General features: G+C 41.7%; 1 protein-coding gene across 1 annotated transcript; it reads right to left on the bottom strand.

The window, feature by feature from the left end:
* Positions 1-177: 177 nt before the first annotated feature.
* On the bottom strand, positions 178-13931 carry wfdc1 (WAP four-disulfide core domain 1). Its single transcript, XM_022749966.1, has 7 exons — positions 13446-13931; positions 3698-3893; positions 3112-3195; positions 2375-2515; positions 1815-1865; positions 1674-1733; positions 178-1577 (listed from the first exon to the last, which is right to left on the bottom strand). Exons 1-6 carry the CDS (start codon positions 13542-13544, stop codon positions 1675-1677), a joined length of 630 nt encoding a protein of 209 aa, XP_022605687.1. The 5' UTR covers positions 13545-13931; the 3' UTR covers positions 178-1577; position 1674.
* Between the last annotated feature and the right edge of the window lie 1999 nt (positions 13932-15930).

Genomic DNA, 15930 nt, shown 5'->3' with positions numbered 1-15930 from the left:
AGACCTTATTTTAGAAGCTACTGCAACTGGAAACAGTGTTCAGTTCAGTTCATTTTTGCTTCAACTCAATCTGCTGCTTAAGAATGATGACAAAGCAGGATGGGATCAGTGTCTGTGGTGTAATCCCAAGATTTCTTGCAACAGAAAAACATCACAAAACTCAGACCAGTTCCAACAATGTGGTTTATTTAGAATAAACAAGGCAGCATTACAGCACCAGTCAGAAAGCAACATTCAGACATCACTTTAGTTCTGCACATAGAGAATGGTTACAGCTTTTGTTTTGCACCTTCAGCTTATTATATGACCAGCTTATTCTTCTGTTATTATAGGCAGCAATAAACATGAGCACCATTTGAACTGATAACAGAGACAACTGAAGTTGACCGAAGTGAGTTTGAGAATAACACAGAAGATTCTTCACCAGTTTTAAATATCCACTCTGAGCCCTTTCTATTGGTATGTTTATGCAGAAACATAGGGTTGTGATGGTGTCATAATTTAATAGGCAGACTGAATTATTTTGTTTGTCAGATAAGCTGAATTTGTCACCAGATGACTCACTCACATGCAAACACATGCACACACGAAACTCACAAAACGCTTGCATAACCACATAGCGCTGGTAGATATTTGTTACACGACTCGCGTCATTAAAGGCACCACCTCAGTAACTTTATTTCAGGTAATATTTAAATCTATCATTTCAGTATCACACATTTTTAAAGCTGGGCTTTTTAAAGGCTGTTCAAGGTTTCCTGCTTCATAGATGGAGCATACGTTTAAATGTAAATCTCATTCAACTAGTCCTCTCAAATGAACTATTTTAACTTATTATACTTTTGTTTTGATGTTCTGGTCAGCATCTGCTGACTGAAACCAGACCACAGCTTTTCCAAATCCTTTCCAAAAACTGACACAATCCATACACTCATATGGCATTTATTCTTATAATTAGATATCATTTTAATTCACATTTGTATTTGGTTCAGAGATGCAACAGCTGGTACAGCTGGAATTTCTCCTATTTGTCCATAAAATCTTCCAGGTTTGAGGAAATTTGAGTAGCGTCCTTTAGAGACTGAGTAACAGGGCCATATGGTCTTGATTTTCTCTGCTGACCAGGCTTCAGGCTAGAGAGTTTGTCCGTGTGTGAGAATGAGTGGTACTGAGGGAGGGGGTTGTAAAGAAATGATAAAATGGCAAGGTTTCCTTATTTCCTTTGAGATTTTTGATAAAACGGCTTTGGTGCACACCCTGCTCTCTCTTCCTCTGCTTCACCGTCAACACTCTCTGCTCCTTCCTTTCACAGATATCGGACAGAGAGACAAAAAAAAGCACTTATTTCTTTGGCTGTCTACTGTATGCGCATCAGACTTGTCTCCCAAAGAAGTTTGTGACTGAGGATAGGCCGCAAAAAAACGGGGTTTTGCAAAGAGGAGGTAGCAGCTGTAGGTGTAGTAAAAAAAAGGTGAGATCTGATCCTGCTTCAGGTGTGATGAGAGGAGATCGAACAGGACTGGACTGATGTCTGAGGTTGTGTTATGGTCGTAGCTGAGGCTGAGGTCATGGCTGATCTGAGAGCAGATAAAAACATTAGGTTTTCTTAAAAGGAGATAAAGATAAAAGAGGTATTTTGTTGACATGATAGTTCAAAGCGGCTGAAAACGTACTTCATCCCAGGTGCTTATGATGATGTTTTTCGTAGCCTACTGCATTGTTAGAACTGGTACCTGTCAGTGAAAACATCATTATGTCAGGCAGATTGTTGTTATGTCAGACTCAGTAATAGTAGTTCATGTTACTTCACTTACCTAAGTAATCCTTGTAGTCCTTAAAGTATTTGTGCCTTAGGCCACGTCCATCTGTAGATAAAATGCCCCAAACTATTATAAAAACAAAACAAAAAGATGACATCTGACCTCTATATACTTCACATTGTACTTTGAATTCTTGCTCACATGACAGAGATGCATTATGTTCTCTTCATAAATCATTAGGTTCATATTTCTGTAAACAGCGTCAGCCATGTGGGGTAGGCCTGAATTGCTAGGTCACTCCAATCTGTATATTTTTAGATCTATTAAATGGCAGACATTGGCACTTGGCTGCATTATATTTGCCAAGAGATACCAGCCCAGACTCAAGACAGCTGCTGGCACAGCCCAGCATCCTGTCCCTGTCCTTTGGTCCTTTGGTCCTTTATAAGAGCACAAACTTTGATGAGTGGTTCCACTAGATCAGATAGACAGGGGATTAGTTGCAAATATGAAATTAAGATAGGAGATGGTGTCTGTTGAAGAACTGGATTCAATGCCATATCACATGGTGAATTACTCAGCTGTTTGAGTTACCAGAAGTGCTCTGGTCTTACCGGAGTTCCCACGTTGCTTGATGCACTGTCCCCGGTTAGGGATGCCAGCCGAAGGGTTTCCTGGGTTGATGATGTGGCACTCGTAGCCCGTGGGGCAGTGGAGAGGCTCGTCTCCATCCTCTGTCGTACTGCAGGCCTCAGCTGGCGGGCAGAGAATATACTGTGCATTAGAGGAAATCACAAACATGAAACAACAGTTTATTAGTCGATTAGTTCGTTTTTTTTCATTGTTGTTTCCTTGCCTACAGACTTCAGAAAAGCTGCATGAACATTTTATCTATTCACTGAAGAAAAGCAGTATAGGAAAACACGAGAATGCTCAACCTTAGCGCCTTATGGTTGCATTTTGACATTTTTTTTTTCACTGTATGATTGTTGAATATAAACGCAAAAAGGTAAGCATTTCTTTTTCCAATTTCTTTTAATTGGACTGAAAACATCTCATAGTTTAACAACTGAAAGAATTTTAAAAAAACAAAAAATAACCCAGAAATACACATCACCAATACACACATAAGAGGAGGGTGGAATCAAACATGAAAACTGTTTTGCTCATATTCACTAAGTAAAGGGTTGCGTTTGATGGATTGGTGAAAGCTTATTATGTGAAGGCGAAGATGCAGTTGCATTGTGAGCGCTGAGAATCAGTTAGATGAGAGTCATGCAAGCTGACTGTTTGGAGTTACAGGGGTTTTTTCTTGCCTCAGTGATTGGCCAGGTGTCTGCACTGCACTCACCTTGCAGAACCTCCTCAGGGCCGTCTAGCAGCCAGCCGTTACCCCCCAACCACCGAGGCTTGGGCTGCACCAGCCAGTCCAGCACTGGACACACACACACACACACATACAAGCCAAAATATTATGCATATTGTTTTGAGGAAAAGAGCCTCAGTGATGATCTGTTTTTTGAGCTAAAATACTAAACATTAAAAGTTCAGAGAATGCTGTAGCAGAATGGTTCTACAAAACGTCAAACCAGTCTTGAAGAAATTTAACCTTTTAAAACCTTTGTCCTTGGTAGTCCTACTTTAGGTGTTTTGGTCTGTACTGGACTGGACAAATTATACAAGTCTGCTGATTATATCTGTGCAAAGTATTTTAAATTCCCCATATCACTGCAACAGCTGTTGACGCAGAATTGCTTCAGACTTCCTTGTACTCACCCTGGCTTTGTAGTTGTAAAATGTAAAGTGTTTACCTTTCAAAAAAAGACCAAGGTCGTAACTGACTGACCTTTTATACATCAGTTTGTGTCTTGTGCACAAAAATGCGGGTGTCTGGTGAACACTGCTCTGTGTGTAACCATGTGTAACTGGCTGCTGACCTGGTGGCGGCTGAACAGACTCCAGGCAGGCGTAGATGCAGCCATTGTAGCAGCAGCGTTTATGGCGCTCACACTCTGAGTCTGAGCGGCAGCCCGGCACCTCGCAGGCTCGCTCTGGCAGCATCTGGGGTGGGGGCGGACACCGGTCATTCTTCTGGTGCTGCGTGGACTGGGGGTGGTTGGGGTACTCATAGTCCTGAGAGAGAGAGAGAGAGAGAGAGAGACATATGGTAGGAAGGAGTGGAGGTGGTTTTACCCTGACCCTACACCGATCAGCCATAACATTAAAACAGGTGACTGGTTTTAATTTTGTGACTGATCTGTTTACTTTTTGACTAAATCAAGCCATGAAGATTGAAAATAATTGAAACTACAAATTAAGTTTCAAATCAAATTACAAATGCTACAGAATGAACTTTTAAAATAGGCCACACATATACACCAATCAGCCACAACAATAAAAGCTGTTATCTGTTTTAATGTCATGCCTGATCAGTGTAGATTAATATTAGCAGAGGTTCTGGTCTATCAAAAGCTGCTACATGCTCAAGTGTGGCTAAAATCTAGTTTCTATGAATACTTAGGTGCATATACATTATGCAAATTAGACAGAGAAATTATATGAACACAAGAAAGTGCCCAGATCAGAAAACACTAATATATCTGATTTTGGGGGGCAATAAGATTTATGAAATATATAGTTGTGAAGGCCACTTGATGAGAAATTAAACATGTCTTTTGCTTCCAAACAAAAAGATAATTCACTGTAATGTTCACACAGTGTTTGAGATTGCACTTTTTAACCATCAGAGGGCAGCAATGGGCCTAGGTGGTCGGTTCTCAGCACAGCAGAACTGTAGCAGAGACACTACATGTTTGGCTTCAGTATGCATGCCTGCCTGCTAACGTCTTGACCTGGATTGGGAAGGTGATTCACTGTGGGAACACACACTTCCCTAGTGAGTCTGAGAGGGGGGAAAGTAGGCCACAGGACCGTGAGCCAAGCAAAGACACACTTCACACTCTTCACACATGTCAGTGGCTTTGGCAGCATCAATGCACGTACACGCACACACACACACACACACACACACACACACACACACACAGTAATCCACACACTTTTGTTGCTGAAAAGATTTGTTCTTGCATGCCTATGGGACCTGTATCACAACCATGGCCTCTGTGGTGTAGTAGTTTTTTTTTTTTACCACGCTGCAGCTCTTTATCGATTCCGACTCATTGCTTTTTGGACATTCCCAGGAAAGAATTTGTGGGTTTATACTGTTTCACACAGCTGGTATCAACTATCACAAGTTTTGTGGCACAGTATAAGCGTCCATTCATTGTTGTCGTTGTGTGTTAGGTACACGTGGGAAATATTACAGCAAGAGGCACAGCTGCCCTCGACAAAACAATGTATTTGCTTTACAGTGTGATCAAGTTTCCAATTCGTTCCACTTAGTACTATGAAATGAGCGATAATTTACTGTTTACTGTCTGCTCTAACATCAGCAGAGGAACATAACAAGAGGATATTTTAATTATAGACCACTGAAGGGGTGGTACATGGTTAACTGTGAACTCTTTGAGCTTCTACTGCAGAGGATGTTATCTAATCAGGTATGCCTCGAGGTTCATTCCTCACCTGGTCCCAACATTTACTTTAGTGTAGTTCAATGTGTTTTCCCACCAGTCAAGGACAAAGGTTTCCTGTTATTTTCAGTCCTGGTTTAATGATCAAAATACCTTTGTTATCCAGTCATTAAGGTTGTAAATGAAATAGTATTTCTGCAGAGCTGTTTGTCATGAGCCTGAGAACACACGCAGAGTTACAGACAAACAAGCACAACTGCAAAGTTTCCGTTTTTCTGATTTCATGTCTTTTGTTGTTTCAGTCGTGTGGGTGAGTTTCCCTGATTCTCCAGTTTCAGATATTCATTTGGCATGTCAGGGTGCTCGTGAGAGAGAGGGAGAGGGAGAGAGAGAGAGGGAGAAATGGGTGTTTTTTTGTACACTAGATTAGTAATTAGATAATCAGCTTGTGGGTTGCACACGATCATTAAAACTGTGCTGTTTATTTGGCAGGCTTACTGAACGTTCTTACAAACCAGCCGGAAAAATGAAAGCAAATGTTTGGCGCTGATGGTGGTATCACACACACTGTATGTGTGTTCACTTTAAACACACATTAATTCGTTCTGGCAGCTGCGAGCTTAGTGGGTGGATGGTTATTTGGGGGTGGGGGGTGGGGGGCGGATTCACACCATAGAGGAGAGGAGGGAACAATTTGTGGCTCTTACAGTCAGAGCTCTTACAGTCAGTATCTTACAGAGGAGAGTTTGCGTTCAGTATTTGTGTTAGGAGTGATTATTGTTACCATTGTACATCCATCGTAGCGTTGGTTAAGCTTCAATACTTTTTGTATTTTCTTTTTTCGATTTAAAGCTGCTATTGTCATTATTTATATATGAACAATAGATTAAACGACTATGTGTAATGTAAAAGGTTTCATTTATAGTGACAATCCCATAAAAGATTATAACCCGACTCTACAGTTCCTTTCAGCTCTATGGAGCTTTTAAGCATCTTTCAGGTCATTGTTCTGGGTTTAAGACCTCCCACTACTGTTTTGATTTAGTGTTAGGACTCTCATGTGTTTTGTTTGGAGATGCAGCAGGCAACTGTTATCAGTGAAAAAGCTCACTATACGCTACCTGCTCAGCACCAAACATCACACAGACAAAGTCGGCAGCTAGCTAGCGAACATACTAGAGCATTTAGCAGCTAAAGAGTCAGATATTTCTCTCAGGAGTTAGTAGAGACTGAAACAGGGGCTGAATATTGAACTGACGATCAGAAACATGACTCCAGATGAATGCTAACTTTACAATGACAGTGCTATATTTGCAGCGTGATGATGAACACAGACATGCCTGTGGTCTCACATACTCTGCACTGGATTTGCTATGAATTTCCTCTCTGTTGTTGGAGATGATATAACTTGGAAAATCTCACTGCTGCCAAGTAAAAGGAATGTCTGGAACATCAGAGGCTCCAAATGAAAAAGTGAAGCAGTGGCTAGTGTGTGTGTACTGAGCAGTAATCTGCCCCAGTGTAATACCAGTAAAGTCTGTTGTATCTCTTTTATAAGGTGATAAAATCTCTACCTTGTGTTTATAGCTTGTTGCTTTGTACTTCATCGATTTATCATTGCACTCCCATAATGTTATCCAGGTATCATAGGAGCCACCTAACTATATTACGTATAGTTACCTCTGCTTGTACGTCCTCCCACACACTGTAGACTACACTTCTTTCATACCCGTCATTCTTGGCTCACAAGTGAGAACGGTGGGGCAACAGTGGTTCACAGTGTCTCCTGGTACTATGAGATCTTATGAATGGCCACTACAAAGTCTGCTGTGATTGGATAATGACATAATGACTCCTGCCGCCTCCCCTTGTCTTATATCCGATCTGTTCCCAAAGTCTCCTGCAAACGTCTCCTGCAAACTACGTCAACTACCCTTCCTGTTTATGTGTGTATGCGTGTGTAAATTGTGTGTGTGTGTGTGTGTGTGTGTCTGTGTGTGTGTGTGTGTGTGTGTGATGGTGTGTTTGCATGTGTAAAGTGTGAGCTTGCTTGTCCACATGAATGCCATACATCGCTGAGGCCATTCATGCTTCAGTGTGTGTTCATTGTAAAGATCCTTAAGCCAACAGAACAGATGCTGCTTCCAACGTATGTTTATTTTACATGTCTGTTATCCAGCTCTTGCAACTCTCAAGGCTCCTCTTGTGTTGTGTCATGTGTTCGTACAGCAGAAGGCCCGCCACCATCATGCTCTACATCCTGAGCTCTATCACACAATGCTGCACACATCTCTCTGATGTTCCACATTGTTTATTTACACTTCTGTCTGCCGCTCTGCTCTCCCATAGAGACACTGCCAGCGGGCCGGTGTGTGTTGCTCATGTCTATCTGTGGGCATGTGTTCCCCCTCTCTGTCTGTCTCTGTCTGCAACATTGTCATTATCTCTCTTCCTCTCTGTTTTTTCTTTCTCCTTGATTTCTTTTTCCCTATCCCTTTCTTCCTCTGTCTTTGGTGTGAATGACATGTTGATGAAGGTGGCTGCATAATGATTGATCTTGACTGCTCTTTTCCTCTGTCTGTCTTTCCTTGTCTCTCTCTGTAGTTCTCTTGCTCTGTGGTATACGGGGAGTTTGTGGGGAGAAGCCACTGGAGACCTTGTCTGGCTCCATAACTGCACTGCGATCAGGGCATTCAGGGTTCCATGCAGAGATCTCAAAAAAGATAATGAAATTTTCTCCTTCCTTTGTGCAAGGATACATGCAGACAGAGACGCACACAAACCCACCCAAACGCAGGCATATGCCCTATATGGGCGTACTGCAGGGTCAAGGTTGTGCGCACAAATGTGTAAACAAGGCAAAACTGTGTTCTTTCATGAATGTCAATTCAAATCTCTTAAATGAAGTAGCCCACAGGACACATCTGGTTAGCTTTTGAGTTGTCAGCACTCATTTCCTGCCTCTAAACCAGCAGTCAGGTTGACAGAAAGATAGATAGATGTGCAGATAGATAGAGACACAGCAGGCTAAGCTGTGAGGCAAACAGACAGCCTGCAAATCAGTCAGAGATGAGAGTTTTAGTGAGTGATGTCAGACAGACAAGTAGATGCACAACTGGGAAAAGCAATCCTTGAACTGTAGGCATACTGGCAAAGCGGTCTTGTCTAACCTTGAAATGCAGTCAAATAGAGTTAGCCCATATGAGGAGTGGCAGAGCAGCTAATTAGTTTGGGGAAACGGTTAGACATAGTGTCTGCTACCTGTCAGTCATAGCCAGAGGTGACAGTGATGGCTGTGATAGAAGTTCCCCTAATCTCTGCTGTATTACCCCTCTACTCTCTGCTTGTAGTGCTGCAGCAACAGAAACCAATTTTTTATTGTCCATTAAAATAAAAATTGTGGAACAATTTCAAGACAGTTTTATATATATTCCAGTGCAGCTGTGTCTGTGATCTCTCATTGACTCATGATATAACTTAGAAAATCTCTCTGCTGCCAAATAAAAGGAATGTCTTGGACATCAGAGGCTCTGTAGGAAAAAAAGTGAAGCAGAGGTTGATGCGAAAATGAGTTTGTCTTTTTGGTGTGTGTGTGTACCTATGGCACTTCACGGTAATCTGCTCCAGTGTAAATCCAGTAATGTGCTGCTGACCAGCAGGCTCACATCATCTGATTGGGATTAGTCCTGTTTAGAGCCGCTCACACCAGCTCACAAAACTGACTGGTCGCAGGTTTCTCCGTCTACCTATCAGTGTGTAAGACTGTGAGATAGTATTTAGGATGTGATGATATTTTACTGTCTTTCTTTCTAAATGTAATGACACTGAACTGTGAACTGAGCCTTGTTACCATGTTTCACAGAAAACCTCAGGTTGATTGTTTATTACAGTGAATTTTCATATTATCATATATTATCATATTATTTCATATATACATATTTTGCATCTATGAGCCAAGACACATCTAATATACAGAATGTTGAAGTTTGTGTGAAATGCATATTTAAAGTCAGAAGGTAACATGCAAATAGCCAGTTTGTTGATTGTTTTCTATGCCAGAATTTGAATGACTAAACTGAGACAAACATGCAAAGCTCTCCTTTAATTAATATGCAACACCATGCACCTCCCAGTGAGAATAATATGTAAAAGATGGCACTAAATCTATATTATGGACATTGAGGCTGTCAACACAAGCTTAATTGATTTGAATCCTCACCTTTACTTAGGTAAGTGAGTGTGTCTTGTCTTGATGATTTTGAGTTATTGCAATCCCTCCATCCATTAGCTACATGGGCCGGAGCCAATCTCAGCTGACATTGGGCGAGAGACAGGGTACATCCTGGACAGGTCTCCAGTTTCTCACAGGGCTAACACATAGAGTCAGACAACTATTCATGCTCACATTCACACCTATGGGCAAGTGCGAACCACTTCACCACCAAGCCACCTGTGGTAGGTGATAGTCATATTAATAGTATCTGTCTCTAGTTAAATCAGTCATATTCACTTTATAATGAGCAATTGATATGTTTTGTACTTTAAGGTCTGGTCACACTGGAAAGCGGTACAGCGAAATTATTAAATATTTGGTTCTCAAAGCATATGTAGTGACTATACTCGCAGGGCTAATTGGTGACCTGCTGCAGGCCTGCAGCTGGCTAGCTAACTGCTAACTTGCTAGCCAATCAGTCACAATAGCGCCCACAGAATCTCTCAATTTTCTCCCTGCAGTTCTGTTTACTCCCCCATGTTAATTAAAAAAAGTTACTTAAGGGCAACAATGAAGCTCTCTGAGGTGACAAACTTGCTAGCGTAGCTTGGTCGCTAATGGGATAATAAGTTCAGTAGAGGGTGTAACACAGCTAATAAGCTACATTCGCTACCATTTGGACTCCCCGGCTCTGCGTCAACTTTAAGGCAAGCACTGCAAAGATAGCTTGCTTCAAGGACACAAGTTCATGTTTAAGACTACCAAAACTGAAGTCAATCCAAAACTTTACATGGATTTACTTCAACTTCACAATGAAATTCACAAATTTTGGTGATTATGTTACAATTAACTGCAATTTCCGCAAAATTTCACAGTATTAAATGCTGGTGTGACCAGCACAGCCAATGCTTGCCAAGACTGTTTTGCATTTGTCACGCATTCCCAGCATTTGTCAACTCTTAGCCATAATAAACTAAACTACATTCCTTGTGTTCAGCAGAAATGCAGGCAGTGTAACTCAGTTACATTTAACACGTAATGATTCTCAACCACTGCAATCAAAATGTCCTTTTTAATCCCCTTAAATTCAATCACTGACATGAATCCTTTGCTCCCCTCTTATTTGAAAGCATTTGGGATTGTAACATACAGTTAACTTATCTTATCTTTACAAAGTATCATTTCCTTAAAAGCTACACATTTCCTTCAGCATCAAAGCAGAGCACGGATCTGTTTGGTTTTGTGTAGCAGCCCTGGGCCAAGTCAAACAGCCAGCCAGACCAAGAACAGGAAGAATACAGGTTTTTGCAGGGTCCCTGTCTTAATACCAGGTGCTGTCAGAACAGACCACTTCACATCAGATAAATGAAACTGTAAAGATTTGTGGTGGTAGCCTTACTTCAGACACTACTGATGCACACTGACATGCCCTGACAGGTGTCTGAACCAGGGTGTGTTATGGCTGTAGATCAACCGGTCTTTGTGTGTGTGTGTGTGTGTGTGTGTGTGTGTGTGTGTATATGTGAGAGAGAGTCTAAGACCCATTTTCCCGTCCACCCATCAAATATGTTTGTCTTGATAGTCAGCTTCCCTCTGATGCCTAATCTTACTTCTCCACCCTTATTACATGTTATGTGTTATTTGACAGGCAGTTTCTCTGTCAAACACAAAGAGGAAATTTGAAAAGTGCTACTGGTGACCTTTGAACCTTGTGGCAGGGGGAGGTCTAGATGGTGGACGTGGCTCTGATCCCTGAGCCACCTAGTGAGTGAGACCATCTCAGGTCAAACAACTCCCTTTCTGGTAAGAACTTAACACACATTCCTGCAAAAACAGTATATGAAGGCTAAGAAACCTCATTTTATGAGAGGGTGTAGGTGTCATAATGCATATAATATTGACTGCTTACATTTTCATAATACATTTCAAATATACATTGACTGTGATTACACATCTTTATTTTTTAAAAATAATACAGTCTACTGATCAATAAGACTAGATTATCAACTGAGCAAAGCAGACAACTGCCTTGTGATCTCAGATCCCAAGAGGCCTGAAAAGCCCTAAGTCCATTGCATGTTAATTTGTTTTGAATCTGATTAAATGAAATTTGTTGAGGAATTGCCACCCTAGTTTATATTGTGTTCACATGATGTGTAGTCCTAAAAAAGTTTGTGTTTACGGTAAAATAACACAAATGAAGTGTTAAACAAGTTATAATAATAATAATGATAACTTAAGGGTCCAAATCTATTCTGTGTTTCTTAAAGAGCATTTATGCTTTTCTAAAACTAAACCAAAATAGATTTGGCATGATGTGTCTAGAAGATTTGAATAATTTGAATTCAATGTGTCTGAAAATCTGCTGAAATCTTCTATATTCAAAGAACAAACCAGACCATGAATGCAGCACAGGTAGTGAGCATGCTGGTGGCCTTGGTATTGTTACAAATTCTTACAGATTTTCTTTTCTAGACACACTATTCCATAGTTTAGTGCCTACATGAAACACTCAGTGACTATAATTTGTCTTTCTGCACATCCCTGGTGTTATGAATGAGGCTGAGGGTGTGTGTGTATATGTCTGTGAGGGGGAGGTGGTTAAAAAATGAAAGATGGAAAGATGCAGAGATGAAAAGGTTCAGAGGGAAAAAGACAAACTCCATCTGCACAGCCGTCTCAGCATGTTCCAATTACAGCAGCTTTGAAGCAGCGTCCAGCAAGACGGTGCTTTTGGCCCATCCTGAGAGCAGGAGGAGAAGAGAGAAAGACATTTGAAAGAGGGAAAACAGAGGGGTGGTATCCTGAGAGAGACACATGGGTGAGGGGGAAGAGAAAGCAGGCCAGAGAGCGGGTGAAAGGCTAACTACCGCATGTGAGAGAAAGGAAGAGAGATAAGAGTGGTGAGATTGAGAGAGAGATGGGCCAATGAGGGCATAAACCAGTACGAAAGTGAGAACATTGAAGAACGAGAAGTTTCACAGAGGAGGAGAGAGAGCAAGAGAGGGGAAAAGAAAGAGAGGGCAGCACGCTACAGTGAGCCCTTGTTAGAGATGATCAATCAGCTACACTGAGCTGAGTTAACAAGCAGGGGCCCGGTCTGCAAGTTCAGTTCCTGCCCTAATAATCCACCATGAACACACACTCACACACACACACACACACACACAAAGACAAAGGTTGTACATCCAGTGTGCTCTTCAATTACTCATATGGAAATCTGAAAATCAGCAACTTATTCCAACCTGTTGCACACTCCACTTTCGGCTCCTCGTCAAAACTAAAAAACTTCCCCTGTCCATGAAGATTTTTCATGCTTCAAAATCAAAGCATGTCTGCTCAGACTGCTCCAACTGTGTCTTTATCAGTGGTGAAAATTTTAGCTTAGCCCACAGGCACAAAATACAGATTAAACAAACAAGATTTTGATTAGTGAGCTTTAGATCAGTTGTTAGGTGGATTTAGTTACCTTAGGACAGGGCCATGCTAACACTATTTCCAGTCTTTATGCTAAGCTAACTAGCTGTTGGCTAAAGCCTTTTTATTTATAAGACATATTTAACAGTGGTATCAATCTTCTCATCTAACTTTGAGCAAGAATAAATTGTATTTCCCAAAATGCTGAACTATTCTTTTTTGTACAGTACTTGAGTGAATGCACTTTGTTAATTTGCACCACTCTTCTTTTCATCACTGGGTTACTGCACTTCATGTCTGAGGTCAACTTGACCACCTCTCACCTCAGCCACAAAACTGCTCTCGCAGTGTGAAACCGGCTCTCTGTAACAGAGCCGGTATTGTACTGTAACGCTGTGATCTCTCACCTACTTCCACTTTGGAGGCTTTTCTGCAAACATCCATAATCAAGAGATAGAGAAGAAAGCCACACACTCACATGTGCACATATACAAAAGTCAAAGGTGAGGTTAGCAGCCCCACCTTATGGTTGAGTCCTCTTTTCCTGATTCGTCTGGCATCACTTCCTGTGGACAGGACCAACAGGGACAGCATCAGAAGCAGCAGCACAGAGCCCGGCATGGTCTGTGTCCTGCACCCCAACTCCAAACTCTCTCTGCTTCTCCCCCCTTCTCCTCCCTTCCTGTCTTGGAAGTATTCCTTCTTCTTCTGCTTATCCCAAAGTTTGTCCTTTAGTTGGTTCCAAGTCCTCTGTTGCGGTGCCTTTCCAGCTGAAGCAATAACTCTCCGGTGCTCATGTGCAGCCAGAGATTACACAAGCCCCTCTCCCTTCAACAGGACCTGCCTTTATATCCGCCTGAGGAAAAGTGCAGGGTAGAATGACAAAGTAGAGGGAAGGAAGGGGAAAGTACAGAGGGGATGAATAGAGGCAGTGTGGGGAAGAAGCGAAAAGAGGAGAACAGTTAGGGGAGCAAAAAGGAGGGGAAGGGAGAAACAGCAGCTGTCCGTTCATCAGTTGTTGAGAGCTGAAACTGTCTGCTGGCACAGCGCACGCACATGTTTCTGGGAGAGAGGAGGGGAGGTGAAAGGAGGGAGGGGAGAGCATTAGAGAGGGCAGTGCGTGTGAGACCTCCCCCTTGCCCCCTTGTTGCATCTCGCAGCACATCTGGTGATCTTTATGTGAATTTGACAGAGTTGTGTCAATGTGTGGTTGGGACATATTTTATATTCTGTGCCTTTGCTTCAAATGTTTTGCTTACGTGTGGTATTGTAGGAGGGAAAATCAATGGCTTTGCTAAGTGTGGGGTTTGAAAAATACTTGTGCACTGCTAGTTTAGAGTTCAAGCATGTATGCGGTGTAACTATTAACTGTCCAACATCCTTGTTTACATTCCTGATTTTTCTTAGGGACGGGATATGCATGATTTAATGCTTGAACCCACCTGAATGAGGATACATGTCCATGTGTGTCTGTTTAAAATGTTTGGAGAGGATGCAGTGCGATTTCAGTTGCATTGACCCATAAAGAATGAAAGCATGTGGTGTGTTTCAGGGAAAGGGGCCTCTCTGTCTCTCTCTCTCTCTCTCTCTCTCTCTCTCTCTCTCTCTCTCTCTCTCTCTCCATCTTCCCTTCTTTCTTCATGTATCTCTCAAGTTGCTCCCTCTCAAACTAGGACACCCCCCCCATCTCACCCCCTACTTGCCACTAAACCTTTCTCTCCTTCCCGTCCCCTCCTCTCTCTCCATTCTCAGTGTCTTGCGCTGAAAGGGAGAAAGAATGCTAAGCCCGCACCAATCTCAGTCATTATTAGTTTTACAGGAGCAGGGCTTATGTCACTGGGAGGCCCAGGCTTCACTTACACAAAAGACAAAGTAAAGAGAAAAAGTGAGAGAAAAATAGGAGAGCAAATAGGGGGGACGTATAGAGATATTGGAAGATGGCAGTGGAAAAGACTGGATGAATGAAAGTGTGAGAAAGACATAGTGATTAACCTAATGCTACGGTCATTATTATGATGCAGAAGTGCAATATATGTTTTGGAAATTACCACTCAAGCTTCTGCACATGATGCAGGTTACAATGATAACAGTGGCAACTTTACCACATGAAATTCTTTTTACAAAGATATAGACAAATGCCTAGACAAACTAGGCGGCGGCCATCTACAACTGTAGTGTGCAGATATTATCAGCTGCAGCTAACTAGCAAGTTAAGCTAACGTTGCTTTATTTGTTGGTTTATGTCAGCTCCAGCTGCTTTTTTAATGTTTCAGGCTGACGCACTTTGAAGTGAGAATGAGGACTAATCAATGTGACTGGTGAATGTAAGGGTAACTAGTACAAAGAGTTGTCTTGGGGTCCCTGAGTGTAAAGATCCCCAAATATAATGTTATCTAACATCTAATATAAAATCCAGTACCAGCTGTCACATAGTGGGAAAAACTGTGTTGTCATAACAGCTTTTTTTTTCAACATAACTTGTAACCTTACAAATAAAGTAAATTAAATTCTTCTTGATTTTGTAAGTAATTTGGGTATGTAGAAACCATTTCTCGAACCAAGAATATTTGCTACAGGGGCAAAATAGATTGTAGACAGACCTGGTGTAGTCGCGTAGAATGGAATTCTCAAGAATTAAATCAGTATTCAGCACTATGTATGTTGTATTGTCTTGTCATAATTTTCTAAAACTGTACCACGCCCTGAACCATATTCAGTTCTTAATGGGGGGAAATCTGCAGCTGCACAGTTTCCAGCAGCAGACAGTGTGTAATATTTCCAGACATGTTCGCACAGACATCATCCACATCCTGCCTCATTTCTAAATCTGGAGTGTACAGCATACATGAATATTAAATAACGTAAACAACTGTATTCATGAAGAGAATAAGGGGTGAAAGATTCACACATCCCGTCCCACTGAGGGCCTGAACACACACATACTGTACTGTAACTCCACACACACACAAAAGGATACACATACAGTATTTATTCCCAACAGCTAAAC

This window comes from Seriola dumerili, unplaced genomic scaffold, assembly GCF_002260705.1.
Source record: "Seriola dumerili isolate Sdu_G_001 unplaced genomic scaffold, Sdu_1.0 BDQW01000147.1, whole genome shotgun sequence".
NCBI classification, from domain to species: domain Eukaryota; kingdom Metazoa; phylum Chordata; class Actinopteri; order Carangiformes; family Carangidae; genus Seriola; species Seriola dumerili.
The sequence above is the reverse complement of the archived record's forward strand: the minus strand, read 5'-3'. Positions and strand labels throughout refer to the sequence as shown.